Below are 17,332 nucleotides of genomic sequence, written 5' to 3'. Positions count from 1 at the left end.
AGTACACACACACATCCTGACTTCCTCTTATTAACCTGTGGCTCTCAGACTCCTGTTCTTCTCTGAAACAGTGAGCGTGTCCGTTTACTCAGAGATGTGACTTGAGTTGCAGGGGCAGACTTGATCTCCCATTTCTCTAATCCCGGTAGAGGGGCCTGTTTTCTAGTGGAGAAACGTCTTCACCCCAGTTGGTTATGGGTGGATCTTCAGGAGAGATTTCTTTTGTCAAATTGATTATTGCCTAACAGAAGCAAATACATTTGTTTGTTATTAACCCAACCGGCAATCTTCGTGATGCAGGAAATAAGAACTGCAAACTTCCTTTCAAGCAATCGTATTACATCTGGAATCAAAGGAAGTCTGTAATTCTTGAGAGCCCTTGATCATTTTAATGTGAGAACACTTAAAATACTCTGATAGGTGGTTAGTGATTAGGGTAGATATTTGGTGGTTATTATGGAATTTTTTGTTGTTGAATTTTGGCTAATGTGTGATTCTAACTTTTTCTCTTTCAGCTGTCCCATTTCCTCCAAGTCACCGGCTTACGGCAAAAGAAGTATTTGATAACGATGGGAGACCTCGAGTGGATATCTTAAAGGCACATCTCATGAAGGAGGGCAGGTTGGAAGAGAGTGTTGCGTTGAGAATAATAACAGAGGGGGCTTCAATTCTCCGGCAGGAAAAAAACTTGCTGGATATCGACGCACCAGTCACTGGTAAGTCCTAAGGATGGAGACTGCCCACTTGTATCCATACTGTGTCTTTAAATAGCTTAGTCATCATACTGTTTTACTGTCAAATCTGTACGTTAAGAACTAAAAATACACACATATAAAATACTTTTATTTTTATGTATTAAATATCTATAATTTTGTGATGCTCTAAAAAATGGCGTGCGTATTAGAGGTGATGAAGATATTCCAAAGTACTACGTTAATTAAGAAGTGGTATTATTTGTCACTAAAACTCACTGGCATAAGAAACACAAGATATTTATTTAGAATGATTAGACAGTTATACTAAGGCTTCCACAGTTGTGGAGTAAGTGACCGAGTTAAAGTGGTGGTTCTCAAAGTGTCATCCTGGAGTATCATCATCATTATCATCATCATCGTCGATCACCTAGAAACTTGTTAAAATGTAAGTTCCCAGGCCCCACCCCAGAACTGCTGGATCGCTTCTGGGCGAGGTCCAGGACTCTGTTTTATCAGGTCCTCCAGGAGACTCTGATGCACATTACAGTTGACAACCAGGAAGCTTAGAAAGAAGGCCAACTTTCTCTCTTTTCTGTAATGCTTTTGTCTAGAGAACGTGTCTTTAATTTTTGACTGTTTTTGTTCTGTTACCTCTGATGGGAAGATGCATATTTTGCATAAGTGTAACTTCTCTTAGACTATAATAATTAAATCTTGGATATAGAGGGTCAAATATTAGAGCCTTTGATCTACTCTTTGAGTTGGTAAACATGCAAGTTGTCATTTCTAGAGAAGCTATAAAGCAGTTATTTTTTTTAATTGTCATCATTCTGGAAAAGGGAAAAATATTTAGAGATAGAAAATTGTGCTTTTTCCAAATAAAGGGGACATTTAAAAATATTTCATAGGTGCTGTTGATGGCTCCTTTCTTCCAGATCTTCATTACTTATTACATTATTGGCCTCCAAATGTATATTTGAACATGACTATTGAGAAAAATTTTTAGCCTGAATATCAGACTAGACCTTCCTTGGTCCAGTATGTCCCTAATGATTCCTATTCCAAAGAAGTTGACATTATTCACATTTCCTTTTTGGTTGGCAGTGCTACTTTTCTTTTTTAGAAAAATAATAAGTGTGTTTTGGGCAGTAGGAGAAATCGGCTTCAGTTGTGACGTTTTAGCGTTGGACCAGCAGTGGTCCCTGTGAACCCCTTTTCCATGTATTAAAGTGAAGTCGTTATCAAGATAACGTTGTTATCTCTGAACTGCTGATGCTGGGACAGTATGAGGACAAAACACAGTGAACACACTTTCCTTTTTTAAGCACTAAGATACTAATTTTTTTAGTAACTAAATACTAGTTTGAAATCTACCAGCCCCCCCAAATTACTTTAAAAACTGACTATATAAATTCCACTTGCAAATTCATAGTAAACTCTAAGATTTAAAATGACATGTTTATCAGTAAGCTGATTTGTTTCTGGTAAGAATGAATGGCTTGCTATTTTATTATGAGTTTATTTTTTTCTCCATTCCACATGACAATGTGTGTGATTTTTAATGAAAAACCTTTCTGAAGACTGTGGACTCATTGCTCTCGTATTCAGTAGAGATCACACCTGGTTCTTTCTAGGGAGATCCCAGTGGACAGCCTGGCAAAGTCGGAGAGGCTTTAGAAGTCAGTACTTTCCCTGGGGGAGAAAGAAAAACACAGTTTTTTAGATAGTGACAAAAGCAGCTGTGGAGATTGAGGCATCACAGAATGCGGAGCGCCAGTGAAAGCACCCGAGGAAGGAAGGATGGAGGGGTGTCCGTACTGCACAGTGTAGGCAGGGTTCTCGGGAGCCCCCGCTGGATTCCACTGCAGCCGCCTTTTCACTCTTTTCTGGGAGTAAAAGGATGTGGAGTAAAAGTGGTAGAGGCAGTGGGGAAAAGATAATTTACTTTAACACTCTGATAAACAGGAGAAGAAAACGTTTGCATTAATTCACCAGAAAGCTAATTTCATAGCTTTGTATACGGACCCAGAGTTTCAGAGCAAAAGCTGAAACGTGGAAGATGAGAAAATTATATCTTTGAATTTCAAGATATTTTGTATAATTTGTTGGTAAAATTGTATGATATATTATTGTGTTCTGAGATTTTATTTTATTTATACAGCTGAACCAGCAGTCTAGTATTTTTAAATCTAGAATATTTGTTGTGTGGATGACTGAATCAGTAAAGTTGTATTCTATTATTGATACTAGGCTGCACATTAAAAGGCATCGTTTACCTTTAAAAATCTTCAGGGTAGAGTGTTCTCCATGTAGTTCAGAAAATCCACACTTAGGAAGGCGGAGAACTTAAGAAACAATTCAGAAAAGGAAGAAGAGGGAAGAGAAGGAAGAAGAAGGGGAGGAGGAAGAGGGGAAATAGTACAGCTACTAATGAGAGCTTGTGAAAAAAATTCAATGGAAAGAAGCGAGTACTTTCAGTGTAGGAAGGAGACGTCTGAAGCCTGACCATACGGAGTTTTTCAAGTGGTATTAGAAATTCTCTCTCACCTGCTCATGTCAGACTCCTAAAAAATGGCAAGATGAGTGGGTCTGGGCAGGCCTGGAATTCAACTTCTAAGTGTAGTTAGATATATAAACTCTCCAATGAAACAAATGACAAATATTTTATAATTATACACAAATGCCACTCGGCTCTCCCTTTACTCCTCGCCTCCTAGTTTATATTAATAAAAATATTTTACTCTCAAAGTGTTTAAAGAGAAGTTATGCTAACATCTGTGCATGGTTTGCTTTCATTTTAAGAAAAGCTTGAAGTGAGTGTTGTAGTTTTTTGAAATTTGGACATTATTTCATTCATGATAGTATTTCTTTAAAGTTTAAGTATACAAAGCTGCCTTCATCTACCCTCCCCACCCTACCCCCCCACTTGCCGCCGTCAAGTGCTTACAAAGTAGTGAAAGGGTTATGTTCACTCAGGGTTTTTTCCCCTCAGAATTCAGTCCGGGTTGTTTGGGAGAAGACGGAAGGACCAGAGAGCTGCCTGGGCTCTCTACGCAGGTCCCTCTGGAGGAGATAAAGCTCTGGGTAGCTCACCCTCCCGGAGCAGAGCAGAGAATTAGAAAAACCATAATTATCTCCTTGGGAATAGAGATGTAGATTAGCTTTGGTTCCCAGTCAAAACCAGGGAGTGGGGAGCACAATCTCCTCTTTCCTCTAAACTAACTTGCCTGAACTTTGTGTTTCTGTGTGGAGGCATTTGGTAAAGTATTCTCCCTTTTGAACTCTTTTCTGAAAATGGAGTTGAATTGTCTTTGTTTCCTTGCACATATACAAATGGAACATTAAAAATTACAGTGAACTATCAGTATGGCAACTTGCTATGGACCGAATGTTTGTGTCCCCCAGTATTCCTGTGTTAAAGCCAGTCCTCAGTGTGATGCTGTTTGGTGGTGGGGCCTTTGGGAGCTACAGTAATTAGGTTTAGAGGAGGTCATGAGGAGGGAGCCCCCATGATGGGATTAGTACTCTTATAAGAAGAGGAAGAGATGAGAGCCTTCTCTGTCTCCTCCAAGTGAGGACACAAGAAGACGGTGATCTGCAAACCCAGAGTAGGACCCTCACCAAACATGGAGTATGCCAGCACCTCGATCTTGGGATTTTTAGCCTCTGTAGCTGTTAAAGTCTTTGTGGTTGAAGCTATCTAGTTTACAATTTTTGGTTCCACCAGCTGAAACTGAGACACAACTCATTTTGGGAATTCGATTTAACACTATTTAACCAGGTAATTCTTATTTACCTGGTGCGGGTGCTGTAGTTTATACATAGGCAGGCAAGACATGGTTTCTGGTCTCCAAGAGCTCATCATATAGTAGGAAAACTCAAACAGCTATTTGCCCAAAGACAAGTACTTCAAACTATTGTTTGAATCAAAGGATGCGACCTCAGTTTATTCAAGCTAATTAAGAAGTATCCAACAAGAGTAAACTTAAAGCCAAAAGGATTTTCTATCTTCTAAATGGTTCTGGTTTCCATGACAGTCAGTTCCCATTGATTACATTCCATCTTTGAGTTAAACTGTCGGATACCTGGGATTGTACCTGTCCGGAATCTGGATGGAGCACTCTTCCAGAAGAGTGGGGACTGTGAGTGATAAAACACACGGACACAGTCATTGACTAGAATACTCGAGGTCTAGCTGGGCAGGCAGACACATGCACAGAGAATTACCACATTAGTTGTTAAGAACCATCCTGGAGGCACCTGCACACAAGTGCAGGAACTCCGAAAGAGCAGTGCAGGGGAGCCGTCAAAGTCTTGGCAGGTTACATGATATTTGAATCAGGTCCTGTGTGGTAAGTGAAATTTTATAATACAGTGAAAAGCTAGGGAAGGATATCCTGGGCAGAGACCAAGCATATTAAAGCACTGTATTTTTTGTAAAGTGGAAAGGTGTGCTCTTGGAGGTTTGTGTCTTCTCGGGATCTCAGAGGGTTATGATGGGTGGGCAAGGGAGTGGGATTGAGCTTGGATGGTCAGGGTCGGATATTAGTCTCATGGGCAGCACTTAAACACCCGGATTCTCTTCTACAGGCACCAGGAAGTCCAGGGGTGTCTGTGAGCAGAGAAGTTACATTATCAAGTTTGTGGCTAGAGTAGCCTTGTGCATGAGGTGAGAAGAATGGAGTGGGAAGGAGAAGGAGAGGGATTGACTAGGAACCTCCTACTTGTCCAGGGGAACAAACGATGATGATGACTTTGGCAACGTAGGAGGCTTGGATCCAATTTTGATTGCGGGGCTTTTTAAAAATGAGAGTTAAAACATCTGGTTAGTGAATATCTATTGAAGACTTCTGGAATACGATAGGATGGTTTATGCAGTGAGCCAGCTTACTACATCTTTTTTTGAATTCTCATATTCTCCTGTTTTCCCTTTAACTAAGCAGAGAGCATTTCCTTCATTTATAAGGCAAAGGCAGACCAGGAGGAGCTGAGGTTTTTGAATACCCAAACCTCCCTGCCGAGGGGATAGGCCCACATCTGCTGGGCAAACTGCTAATCTCTCCAGTTTGTCTGTTTCCTGCAGTGGGGTATTGGTCCCTCGGGCAGCAAAGGATTCCCTCAGTGGCTGCGCCTGCCATTTAGTATGTCAGGCAGTTGCCAGGAGAACCCTCTGGCTTTGTTCCTGGATGTGAGAGTGGACCAGTGGCCAAGTTTAAGGTCATGGCATTCCTTCCCTTACAGCAGCTGACGTCAATTAGGAGAATTCCCCATGCCTTTACTCTGGGGAGAGCTAAGTGGGGATAAGAATCCGGTGTCTTTTGAGACCTAAAAGGTCACTGTTTACTCTCCTCATACTATCGTTTGTCACTATCAAAGCAATGTGGCCTTAGTTTATATGGGGATAAAATATTACTTCTGGGGCATTTTGCCCACTTGTGATTTCAGTGGCCAAATCTTCAGGGCCTGCCCTGCAGCCAGAGGCCCGGTTTGGTACCTGGCCCACTGCGCGCTGTCAGGACACGTTAGACCCTGCCTGCCGTACCAGCACATCATTTCGGTGTCCTTATTTCCCTTAACTTGGCCCCCGATTAACAATAATAGTTATTATTATTAGCTAATACTTATTATTAATGATAAATAGTAGTTATTATTATTATTATTTAAAAAGTCACAGTGAGAGTCAGAGTCCTTTTCCCTAAACTGTTTACTCTCTGGTTTGGCAAGGTTGGTTAGGAAGCCCGTCTTACAAACGAGGAAAGGGGGTTCTCCGAGACACTCCCACAGTGACCGCGCCTGCGTGAGTGTACAAGTCAGTAATAATCTAACACCAGTAAATATCTACCACCACCCAGAGGAAACACTTGACAGTCATAACAGTTACATTATAATCACAGGAACAGATGTATTGCTGTAAGACACAATGTACCCTGTTCTTGTCACAAACACTGTAGTCACGTGTCTGAGCACCGTTGGTAAGGTACTGCCGGTAGTCATTTTCATAGGAAGATAAAAATTCCCGAAACTGTTATTAAAATCCAAAAGTTATCCCTCGCAGTAATAATATTCTGATGGTTCGCCGAAGATTGAAGTACATGGTCATCAGTACTGCTGTGGCTTTAGAGAAGTAATATTTCAAGCAATACTGCAGTGCTTCCAGGGGAGGAAAGAGCATCCTTCGTGGGTACGTTAGAGGAAAACTGTAGCTGCACTTTTCTTTGCCATGATTAGATTCACGTTTCCAGTTTCATCTCATGTTTATTTTCTCATTGAAGTTCCCCTGATAATTTCAGACTTCACCGATCGTATTCTCCTGTGAGCCAGTCATGTGTGTGTATGGTCTTTGATGGACATGCCCAAACACTGGTTGTAGAGACCTTACTGGTCTCTAGTAAGGTCGTTCCTCGTCCAGAGTGAAATGATTCTTTTCTTTTTCATTTTAGTGGGAATGTTTTCTTTTTGTATATGAAACTGTGATGACAGTAGGTGGTAATTTTTTAAATTAGCTTTTTGGGGACAAATTAATGAGTTATTTTTATTGTAAGGCTAACATTTGTTAAGTTCTTATTTTTTGCTAGTCACTATTATAAGTAAATACTGTACTTTTTAATTCTTGTTTTTCACACAACCCAATGAAGGAAGTACTGTTATCAGCTCCATTTTACAAATGAGGAAACTGAAGCTCAGTGAAATTGAGTATCTTATCTAGTGTTACCCAGCCAGAAAGTGCCAGAACTTGTTTTAAAGCCCAGGCAGTTCAGCCATGTTTATTCTCATTTTATTTGCAGGTAGGAATTAGTTTCAGAGGTCCATGAAATCATTGAGTCTGGGAGTAATCATACAGTGTGACATTTAACAATATTGGACTGATTTTTTTGTTTGTTTCATGCTATTTTCCTATGAAATGTGAACCTGAGGGCTTGTAGCTCATGGTTTTAGGGACGTGTCCCTGTTTCAAAGTAATTTTAATGTAAGTGCACTATTGATCTGCTGGCGGTAAACTCTGCTAATATTATAGAGGGAATGTGTAGGAACTCTGTGTCAGAATACGTATTTACATGCATGTGTGGGGGTGTGTTTCTGTTTGTGTGGCCCTGTGATCACTTACATAGCAGTTATTTTTTCATTTTGTTCTTTTTCCCTGAATATAGCTATTTGCTGAGTTCTGTCTTAAATGGAAGATTTTGGACAAGTGAGATACTAGATAAATAAAGTACATGAACTTGTCAGAAGAGTTTCTCACAGAAGAAGCTGTGGTTTAATTGGTGGCTTAGTAAAAGAAAAATAATACTAAGTTTTAGGCAGCTGCTTTGTCACTATTTGAAATGCCTATCTTGACATAAAATATATTATTTAAAATATTAATGGATGTCTTTATGCGTGCACTCATGCTGTGGATAAAATGTATTTCCTCAGAGAAGCCTTTTCTTTCATGTTTGAGTCAATAATTCGTCTTCCTCTTACCATTTTATCTCCCTCCCACCGGCATCAGTGAGTGTCCGTGGCCTCAGGAGGTGACTGGAGAGTCCATGATAATGGTTTGAGACTTAGGTCCACCTGTTGAGGGGGAAAAAAAACTATCAAAAAAGTCCAAAGTTCTTTTCCTAATATTAAGCCCTAGAAGATATGTGTAAGATATTTTATGTATGTCTGAATCATGATCCAAGAATAAATTACAGACTGGTAACAAGTCTCCTTTAAGTTGCTTTCCTCATATGAAAATAACATTTCTAGTTAAAGGTATTTTCTAAAAACAGGACTTTACTGGTTATATGATGGAGGGAGAAAAAAGCTCCAATGAACGAACCTTGTATCTAGGCAAGAATCAAGTCTTTTCCAGAGATTGTTAGGAAGCAACATTGTGTTTTAATATTCTGAACAAGATTTCAGTTCCTGTTATTAAGTGGTTACCTTTTGACTCTAGTTTGGTGTCCACTGTGCTCTGTGATTAATTTCTGCTCGTGTTTGACACTGTGGTCCCCGGATCAGCTAGTTTCAGACCCAGTGCTGTTTCATTCTGTCCTTAAGATATTTACGGTTTGGACACCACGGCTTTTGAACTGTAATTCCACGAGAGTCATTCGTTTATGTAGGTGAAAGGAAACTCGACCTGTTTTATTTTTTCTAGAAGCCTTTCTTCTTACTTTTTTTTAATGCTGTTTGCTTTGAACTTTCATTGTGTTTACAATAAGCAAAAGCCTGTGAAAGAGTTAGGATCAGTGGGAAGGAAAGTTGTAGGTAAAAGTGAAGAAAACATAAAATTCTTAAACAAATTCTTAACTGAACTTTCTTTTTCTCTCGCAGCTCCATTTGTAATGACTTTTAAAGTTAAAAATCGATGTCAAGATCACTACTTTATTTCCAGTGCCTTTTTTCAGTTTTAAGTTTTTTCCCTTTTTTGTCATTATGCTTAAAACAAAATTGTTGTTGGGTTCTTTGGATATTATGATTAGTGTCAGAGATTTTACTATTAAAAATCTATTTGAAATTCACTATTTGGTTCCATTTCAGAAACGCAGTTACTAACTCTCGTGGTCTCCGAGTGTGCTCTCTTGTTTGAGATGCCGGCTGGTGGTGTACATTTATACCTCCAGCTGTGCTTAAACTGCTGTCAGCCTCACATCCTTTATTGCTTGTGAAGGAGAATCCTTTTTTGAAACGGCTTGCAAAGGCATTTATTTCCATTTCAAACAAAGGATCCTTTATACCTTACTTTCTTTTTTCTGAACTATGCATCTTTGCTTTGGTCTTAATGGCATAATCTGATTCTTTCTTTAAAAAAATATTGACTTTAAAAATCAGGCTCCAATTTTGAGAACTCGGTTTAGTTCACAGAAATTTGTAGATATTCAGCATCCTCTTTAAAATCCTCTTTACATATATTTTTCATTTAGTTTTTAAACAGTAGCATTTGAATGGCTCTTTGGATGCCGTGTAGTGAGTAGGAGATTATCAGGTAATCATAAACATGAAACAGGAATTATTCATTTGAAATTATCTCCCTCATGTTTTAAACATTAAAGACCAACTCCTTCAAAGGTGAACCTTAGCTTAATCTTAACTGCTGTTTTCTTTGCCACCTTCAGAAGATAAGCTGATAATACTTATTAAATATATATCAAAGCTAGGTGAAAATTAGAAAGATTATTGTCTATAGTACAGATATAAAATACCCATACTGATTGAGAATCTAAATTGAGGAAGTGTTAACAATTCTTGACATTTTTTTAAGGCTCTTTCAAAATTATTTGTGACCGGTTAGCTTAGTTTATTAAGGTCATGGTGGCAATGAGCCAGTTTATAGATTTTTTTTCCTACTGTGGTTTCCAGTTCTACTCAGTCTTCTGGTTCAGACAATTTATGGGGCGTGAGAGAGGAGTAATGAATGGCATGAGAAGAGGTGAGAAAAGGGCGTGTGATTTAATCTGTGCTGTGCAGGTCACCTGAGGTATAGCTCCTGATGACAGTGTGACAGCAACTTTATTTTCACCCTTTGTAGTGCTTGGTATCAGGATTAAAATTATGGATCTCTAGGTTAGCATTCTGGACCTGCCATTGCCTAGCTACTCACCACTGGGCAGGTTGTCTCACATCGGTAACCCTCAGCATCCTCATCTTTGAAGAGATGAGGCGCTAGTCTCCTGTCCGTCGCTCAGATTAAGTGAAATGCTGCAACCACAACATGTAGAGTAAGTGCCCAGTGAATTAGCAGCTGCTTTATTATCATGGCTCTAACTGTGTTTGTCACCGTGTTATGTAGCTAGTATCCCAACTGTTAGCTCTGTTGTTTGGTGATTAGGACTGTAGAGAGCCTTTAACTGTATGAATTTGAATAATGGAGCAGACATACATGTCTCCTCTTCGGATGTAAGTGAAGGAGCAGACATGTCCTCTACCTCTAGCTCTCCACTGCCCTGTTTTCTAAATTGCAAATGAGCTTTGATTTTAATTAAAGAAAAATAAACTTTGTTTTTGTGGAAAATTTTTATGCTATCAATATATCACCTCTTAGAGGAGGATGGAAAAAAATCTCTGAAACATAAGCTATTAAGATGTCTTTTAGAATTAGAAATAATTAATAAAATACGGAGGGTCCCATGTAAAGTAATAATTATTAATTTTGACGATTGAGAACCATTCTGATCTAATACCATTTTCATTTCACATTTGGGTGATTGACTTTTTAAATAGGAGTTTATGGGACTCACCCACTACTAAATGTACGTTATCTAGATTTTACATCTCCTGAGTAAGGTAAACTCTAGAATGCTTTCTGACCTTTACATCAGAACCATGTGACAGGGGTAGCCAGTGGGTTTTTTCCCCTCCCACTGGCCACTGTGGGGCCAAAAGTCACTGATAAATGGACTTTGCTTTATGCATAAAACAAATAACATACCTTTTTTACATTAAGATGATTCAAATTTTTTCTTATATTTGTTGCAGTGGAATTTTTATTTTTATTTTTATCAATTTTTAGAGCGAGAGAGAGAGAGAAAACAACATTGATTTGTTGTTCCACTGATTTGCACATTCATTGGTTGATTCTTGTGCCATGACTGGGATTGAACGCACAACCTCGATGTATCGAGAGAATGCTCTAACCCCCTGAGCTACCCGGCCAGGGCTCAAACACTTTTAAACTTTTCATTAACTGGGCGTTTACCCTGATACAGGTACGGTGCTAAGCACATACATACAATGTTCTTAGCATAAAGTTGGCAATTCTGAGATGGTTTAGAAAGCCGTAGATGTTCCATTCCCAGTACACCTTCAGGCTTAGTCAGTGTTTGTTTCCCTCATTACCTCTATTTTCTGTGACATGTCGACACTGGTATTTTTACAGTCCCTTTAATGTGTCACCTTCCCTTTCAGTAAGAGACTCGCCACATGCTGTTCCTTTCTAGGCTGTCCCTTACCCCTATACACACACCCAATAATCTTTTTTTAAAAGATTTTTATTTATTTATCTTTAGAGGGAAAGGGAAGGAGAGAGGGAGAGAAACATCAATGTATGGTTGCCTCTTGTGTGTCCCCTGCTGGGAACTGGCCTGCAACCCAGGCATGTGCCCTGACTGGGAATCGAACCATGGTACTCTGGTTTGCAGGCCTGTGCTCAATCCACTGAGCTACACCAGCCAGGGCCACACCCAATAATCTTGAATAGTCAGATTTCAGCTTAAATGTCCCTTCATTAATTTTTCAGGGAAGCCTTCCCTGACTATCCTGGTATATTCCATGTACCTTTTCTTCAAAATATTTATCATAGTAGTAATATTGTTATTTGTGTGATCATTGTGTTAAGATCTCTCTTCTTTACTAGAGTGTCCGTTTTGTGAGGCAGGCACTTTGTCCGCTTCTGCCCACCATTTGCCCTCACCATGTAGCATTGAGACAGCCTTGGGGTGAATATTCATTAACATCTGTCGCATGAAATGATACGTTCATGCATTATTCCAGTTTATAAAGTTTATTAATATTCCTTATGACCACATGCCATGTAAAAAGAGAATGAGAACCAGGCCCAGTGAAAACCAGTAAAAGCAGATTTTATTCCTAAACTGTTACAATAGGGGAAAAGAGACTTCACTGGAGAACTGAGCTCAATTTGGCATACAGCAGGACAAGTGGGAATTTATAGCTGAAGAGCAGGTGAGGGGCCAGTGGATAGACGCTTGCTGACAGGAGACGGCAAGGGTAGGGGGATTCTTGCCGAAGGCAGGCCAGGGGAATGGGCTGCAGGAGTGGGAGGATTCTTGCTCCGACCGCACTGGGCAGGCTAAAGACCTGGTGCAGGGGATGAGGCCTTGAAGAGAAGAGGACTCAGAGGAGCCCGTCCAACATTTGGTCAAGGAGAAAGTCTTCGTCAGTACCTCCTCTTATTCAAGGAGAGAAGAAGCATTCTTTTTCTCCCTAAACAATGTGGTTCGTTTTTCATTCAGTCAGTCACCTTTCTGTCATGAAAGACCAGCTGAACCATCAGTTGAGACTTGGTGACAATCGCCAGTTGCTGTACCGTTGCAGAGACACTTAGTGAGAGACCTTTGAAGACAGAGATTACGCCCAGCTTCACAGGCCTTCAGGGACCTGTGAAAAGAAGCCCCAGAACCTGTCGTCTTTCTCAGTGGCGTTAGTGCTATGGCAGTAATGCAAGGCATTTCTCCCTTCGTCTCTCGAGCCTTTCGTTGGTTGGGTCACTGGGGCAGAGCAGCAGCAGTTGCTTCCCTCCACACGCAGGGCGATTTGGCTGTGGAAGACAGTGCCCTGGGTTTCTCATAACCAGCTGATCACAGATTTGAGGCCGGTGGCGATATTGTCCTGAGACAAAGTGAACTGCTTCAGCAGTGACTCTGACCTGACTCTGTGCGGAGTCACGCCTCTTCAGCCGTGGGGTAGATTCTTCCCCACAGTATCCAAAAGGTGGCAGACCCTACCCGAAAAGCGAGGTCCTGGATGGAACTTAGGCCCAATCTGTGGCTGTTTTTTCTAAGTCACCTCCCAAGGAACTGAGATCATCTACCAGGGAACCTGTGACGCCCTGGACACCTTTTCAGTTCAAGGGTGCGAGCTAGATGAACCACAGGGAGGGGGTGATTGTCTTTAGAGAGGGTTCAAGAAAGAAAGAAAATTGTGGGGAGCAAGTATGTTGAAGGGATTTGTAAAACTAGTGAATTAGCAAGATCCAGTCCCGTAGTCTTAAGATTTGCAGACGACGTGAGGACCGAGCAGGTCCTGTGTGGTCGGGTTGAGTCTGGGAACTAGGGCAGGAGGGCCAGCGCAGACGTTGGCACTGAGGAGAGGGGTGTCTGGGGCACCCTTGTGGCTTGGGGCTTTGTGTTGAATTTAGTGGCAGCCAGGTCGGTGTAATGACTAATGCTCATTTTAGGAAAGGGGCTGGTGGTAAAATTACAATGGAAACGTCCATGAGCCTCGTGAGTATAGACTAGAAATAGAGTCGGGTTGACTCATGATGGGTAATTTTCCAGTTTAGAATGATGGCGGGAAAAACAGGAAGGCTTATAGTAAAATAAACATTATGATTGATCAAAAGAATCTGGGAAATGTCACACGCGCCCACAGGAAAGGGAGCAGAGTACCGATGATCTGTTTGGTGGAGGTCAGTCGGAGACAACCTGGCTGTGCTCGTCAGACCAGAGTAAGCTACTTCACGGTCAGTCGTGATTGTGATGTCAAAGAAATTTTTTAAATTTAAAGACAGGGTTTCTTTTTGATCAGCTTTTTTTGTTATTGTTGGTTTTGAGCAGAGTTTGATTTCGCATTTAAGGCCTACTGCTAAAGCTGTTAAGGACTCAGCACACTGCTGGCAAATAATGAAATTGGAACATGTGTGTAGAAAGTAAAACTGAAATGGAGCTCGGATGTGTTTGATCTTGTGTTGTAGATTTTTTTCAAGTAACATCTGCATTCTGTATGCAGTGGGGATGTTGTCAGGATAAAGTTCTGTCACCTCCTGAAAAGATCTTTGGCTCCGGGATCGGACATAAGTTTTAACCCTGCTTCCGACAAGTTGCCTAATGCATCCTTTGAAATGTGCATTTCAAATGCAAATTTGAAAATGCAAAATTTTCAAATTTGCCTTTTTGTAAAAATCTGAAATCACTATGAAATGATTTATGATTGAAAATTCAAGAATTCACCTCAGAGGATTTATGTAAACTCTTTTATCTTACTTGGTGTGCTTGCTTATCAATTGCACTTTTCATCTGACGCACGTATGAGTTACCTTGACATTTATTTTGGTTCCAAGTAGATGTATTGTTTTGTTTAGGATTTTCTTGTCACTATTATTCTAAAAGAATACCTATCCTCTGAGCCCAACAGGAAAAGGAAGGTGATAATAATGATATTGGTGAAAACTATTGTCTAAAAGCAGAGAGAATGCATGCAGGACTGTGAATCAGGAATCCAGAGAGGTGGTGCCAGCTCCGACAACAGCTTTTTCCTGTAATTCATGAGATTATTCTAGATGATCTCAAAGCCCTTTTCAGTTTTTATTCTGTGAGTGTATTTCTTACTCAGAGTACATGTCACAGGACTTCAAAGTGAGTACCTTGATTAGATACTTAATTAACCTTAATCTTGGTTTCCTTCTGCCACTCTTTAAAAACATCTGTGTCAGGGGAACAGATAACCCGAGCCTCTGTTACTGTGTGATTTCCCTCCCCACCATGTGATGGTTTCCTGAACGTTTGAGGACCATTCGTTTTATTTCTGTGAGTTCTTCAGTAACCAGAATGACTTCTGTCATTTACATTATAATCTGTATTGTTCAAACTAAAGCTTCCCCACCCATCTCCCCATGTTCTTTCCCTCTAAAATATGCAACAGCTATTTTACCAAAACATTTTTTTCATTCTTTAAGTATATGTGCTTTACATACTTCTAACATAAATAGTACCAGTGAATCCATTGCTTTTTAATTTGAATAATTGCATTGTGGCTATAGAAAAAAGCATGGTGAAAAGGGGATGGATTTGTGAAGTTTAAGTAAAGTATGCTAATCTATCACTATGACATAATAAGAAATACAGCTGTGGTTCCTGGTTCCTGATGTAGAAACCCTGTACCCCTGGTAACCTCTGAGTGATGGTAGGGGATAGCAATGTCTCACACAGCGCTCCTATATTCCTTGCAATTTCCTCGCTCATGGGAACATCTTTGGATTTCGTGCAGTGACTCTTGGTGGGCTCCTGGATAGCTTCCCCGGGATAGGGGGAGGCTGGTCACCAGGAAGACCAAGCCTTACCCTCATGCTCCAAGGGTAGAGGGGCTGGAGATCGAGGTAATAATCTTCCACGCCTCTGTGTGAGGCCACCATGAAAATTCCTCAGGGCGTTCAGAGAGCTTCTGGACTGGTGAGCGCATCCACATGCCAGGAGGAGGCGACACCCAACAGCAGGGGCACGGAAGCTCCTGTGCTTGGACCCTTCCATACACTGCCTGCATGTCTTCATTTGGCTGTTCCTCTGTGTCCCCTGTAATATTCATCATAATAAACCAGAAAGTTTATGTAAATGTTTCCCTAAGTTATGTGAACCATCCCAGCAAATTAATGAACCTGGAGCAAGAATAGGCTGTTGGTGGGAACCCCAAACTTCATACCCAAGTCAGTGTGTATTTTGGGAACCTGTTACATGTAACTGGCACCCAAAGTCCTCCACTGACTCTGGGTAGTGAGCATCATAATTGAAATTTCAGATTCCCCAGTTGTCGGGAGCTTTGAGAATTGTTGGTGTGGGGGGGAAACCCATACAATGTGGTCTCAGAAGTGTTATGAGCAGAGAAACACTTTTCCTTTAATTTCATAGCTGCTGATGTTTTAGTGGGTGTTGGTGTGTGTTTTTTCGCTTGCTGTGTGTTTCTTTTTTGCAGGGGGATGGAGAAGAGGAAGAGGGAGATTTTTTTATAGTAGTTGTTTATAAGTAATAGTAATAATTTAATGAGCACTTCCATTGTTCCTCTAAGGGTTAATAATTTGCTCATATATCTGCTGACTGGTCATATCAACCTGTTATTAAATCTTGACTTCTAAAGAATATTTGAATTTTTTCTGTGATTATTTTCCTACTATGAAGAGTCATCCAATTTTATTTTTGGAAAGACTTAGAGACTACTGCAGCTGCCGGCCTCCCGGATCAGGAAACTGGGAGGCAGGGGCTCCGCGTGGTCTGGCGCTGTCACTCAGCGCTGGTCACAGCTCAGGGCGGCCCAGCACTCCAGCCTCCTCCACGACATCCCACTGCCCTTCTTTGTTCTGTCACCTGTTTCCTTCCGAACAACTGTGGGGAAAATTAATGAATGATCTGCGTCACGTCAGTGTTAATTTGCAATGTAATTGCTATTGCTTTTATTAGAATGCAATACATATTTGTATACAGTTAGCACATTACAACAGTTATTGTTTAGTAACAGATTGCAGCTTTTCTACTTTCACCTAGCCTGTGGATCACACATTAACTCATCCTTCCCAACTAACTTTTAAATAGAGTAAGCCTGTATGCCCTCCTCATTTTGTCCTTGACCTGGAGCTTTCTTCTGCTTCTTACATCATATTTGGCAGGAGGACAGAGGTAATGACCTAGGAAGCGTGATGTTTGTCCAGTCCATGACTATCCCTATTTAACTGCTGGGAATGTTTCCCTTGTCTTCCCCCATAATTACCTCTAAATGTCTTGAGACTTGAGAAAGTAGGGTTTTATGGAGACCACAGAATGCTAACAGGAGTCTACCACAGATCTCCATTCTCTATTTCCTGTGGAAAGTGGAATAAAATAGAATGTTTTTAGTTTTCCAGACCTGCTCCTCTGTGTGGTAGAATCAGCCTTATTCATTATATTTGTGCCTAAAGAGCAAATAACATTCCGCCCCACTTCTCGCTGAGGTTTTTTGCTGACCATCCCTCTCAATCTGAAAATAGAAGGTGTTTCATACAACAAAGACCATTACTCTCAAATTTCTCCTTTCTTGTCCAGCATTTGTAGCAGATTTGGGTATACATGTCTTTAAATACTGTGCACAGCTGCAGAATTACAAAAACATCAATGTGCTTGTATCACACACAACTTGAACTCTCTTTGGCCTCCTTAGACACTTATTCTTTAGCAGATGCTCAAATAGAA

General features: G+C 40.6%; 1 protein-coding gene across 2 annotated transcripts in view; it reads left to right on the top strand.

The window, feature by feature from the left end:
* Positions 1 to 17,332, top strand: part of PPP3CA (protein phosphatase 3 catalytic subunit alpha) — a 309,226-nt gene that overhangs the window by 157,215 nt on the left and 134,679 nt on the right. For both annotated transcript variants that reach the window (XM_037151912.2, XM_037151913.2), the window contains exon 2: positions 516 to 716. In XM_037151912.2, coding sequence (XP_037007807.1) covers positions 516 to 716 — 201 coding nt within the window. The remainder of the gene's footprint in view (positions 1 to 515; positions 717 to 17,332) is intronic.

This window comes from Artibeus jamaicensis, unplaced genomic scaffold (assembly GCF_021234435.1).
Source record: "Artibeus jamaicensis isolate MK-2021 breed Jamaican fruit bat unplaced genomic scaffold, CSHL_Jam_final contig_452, whole genome shotgun sequence".
Lineage (NCBI taxonomy): Eukaryota > Metazoa > Chordata > Mammalia > Chiroptera > Phyllostomidae > Artibeus > Artibeus jamaicensis.
The sequence above is the reverse complement of the archived record's forward strand: the minus strand, read 5'-3'. Positions and strand labels throughout refer to the sequence as shown.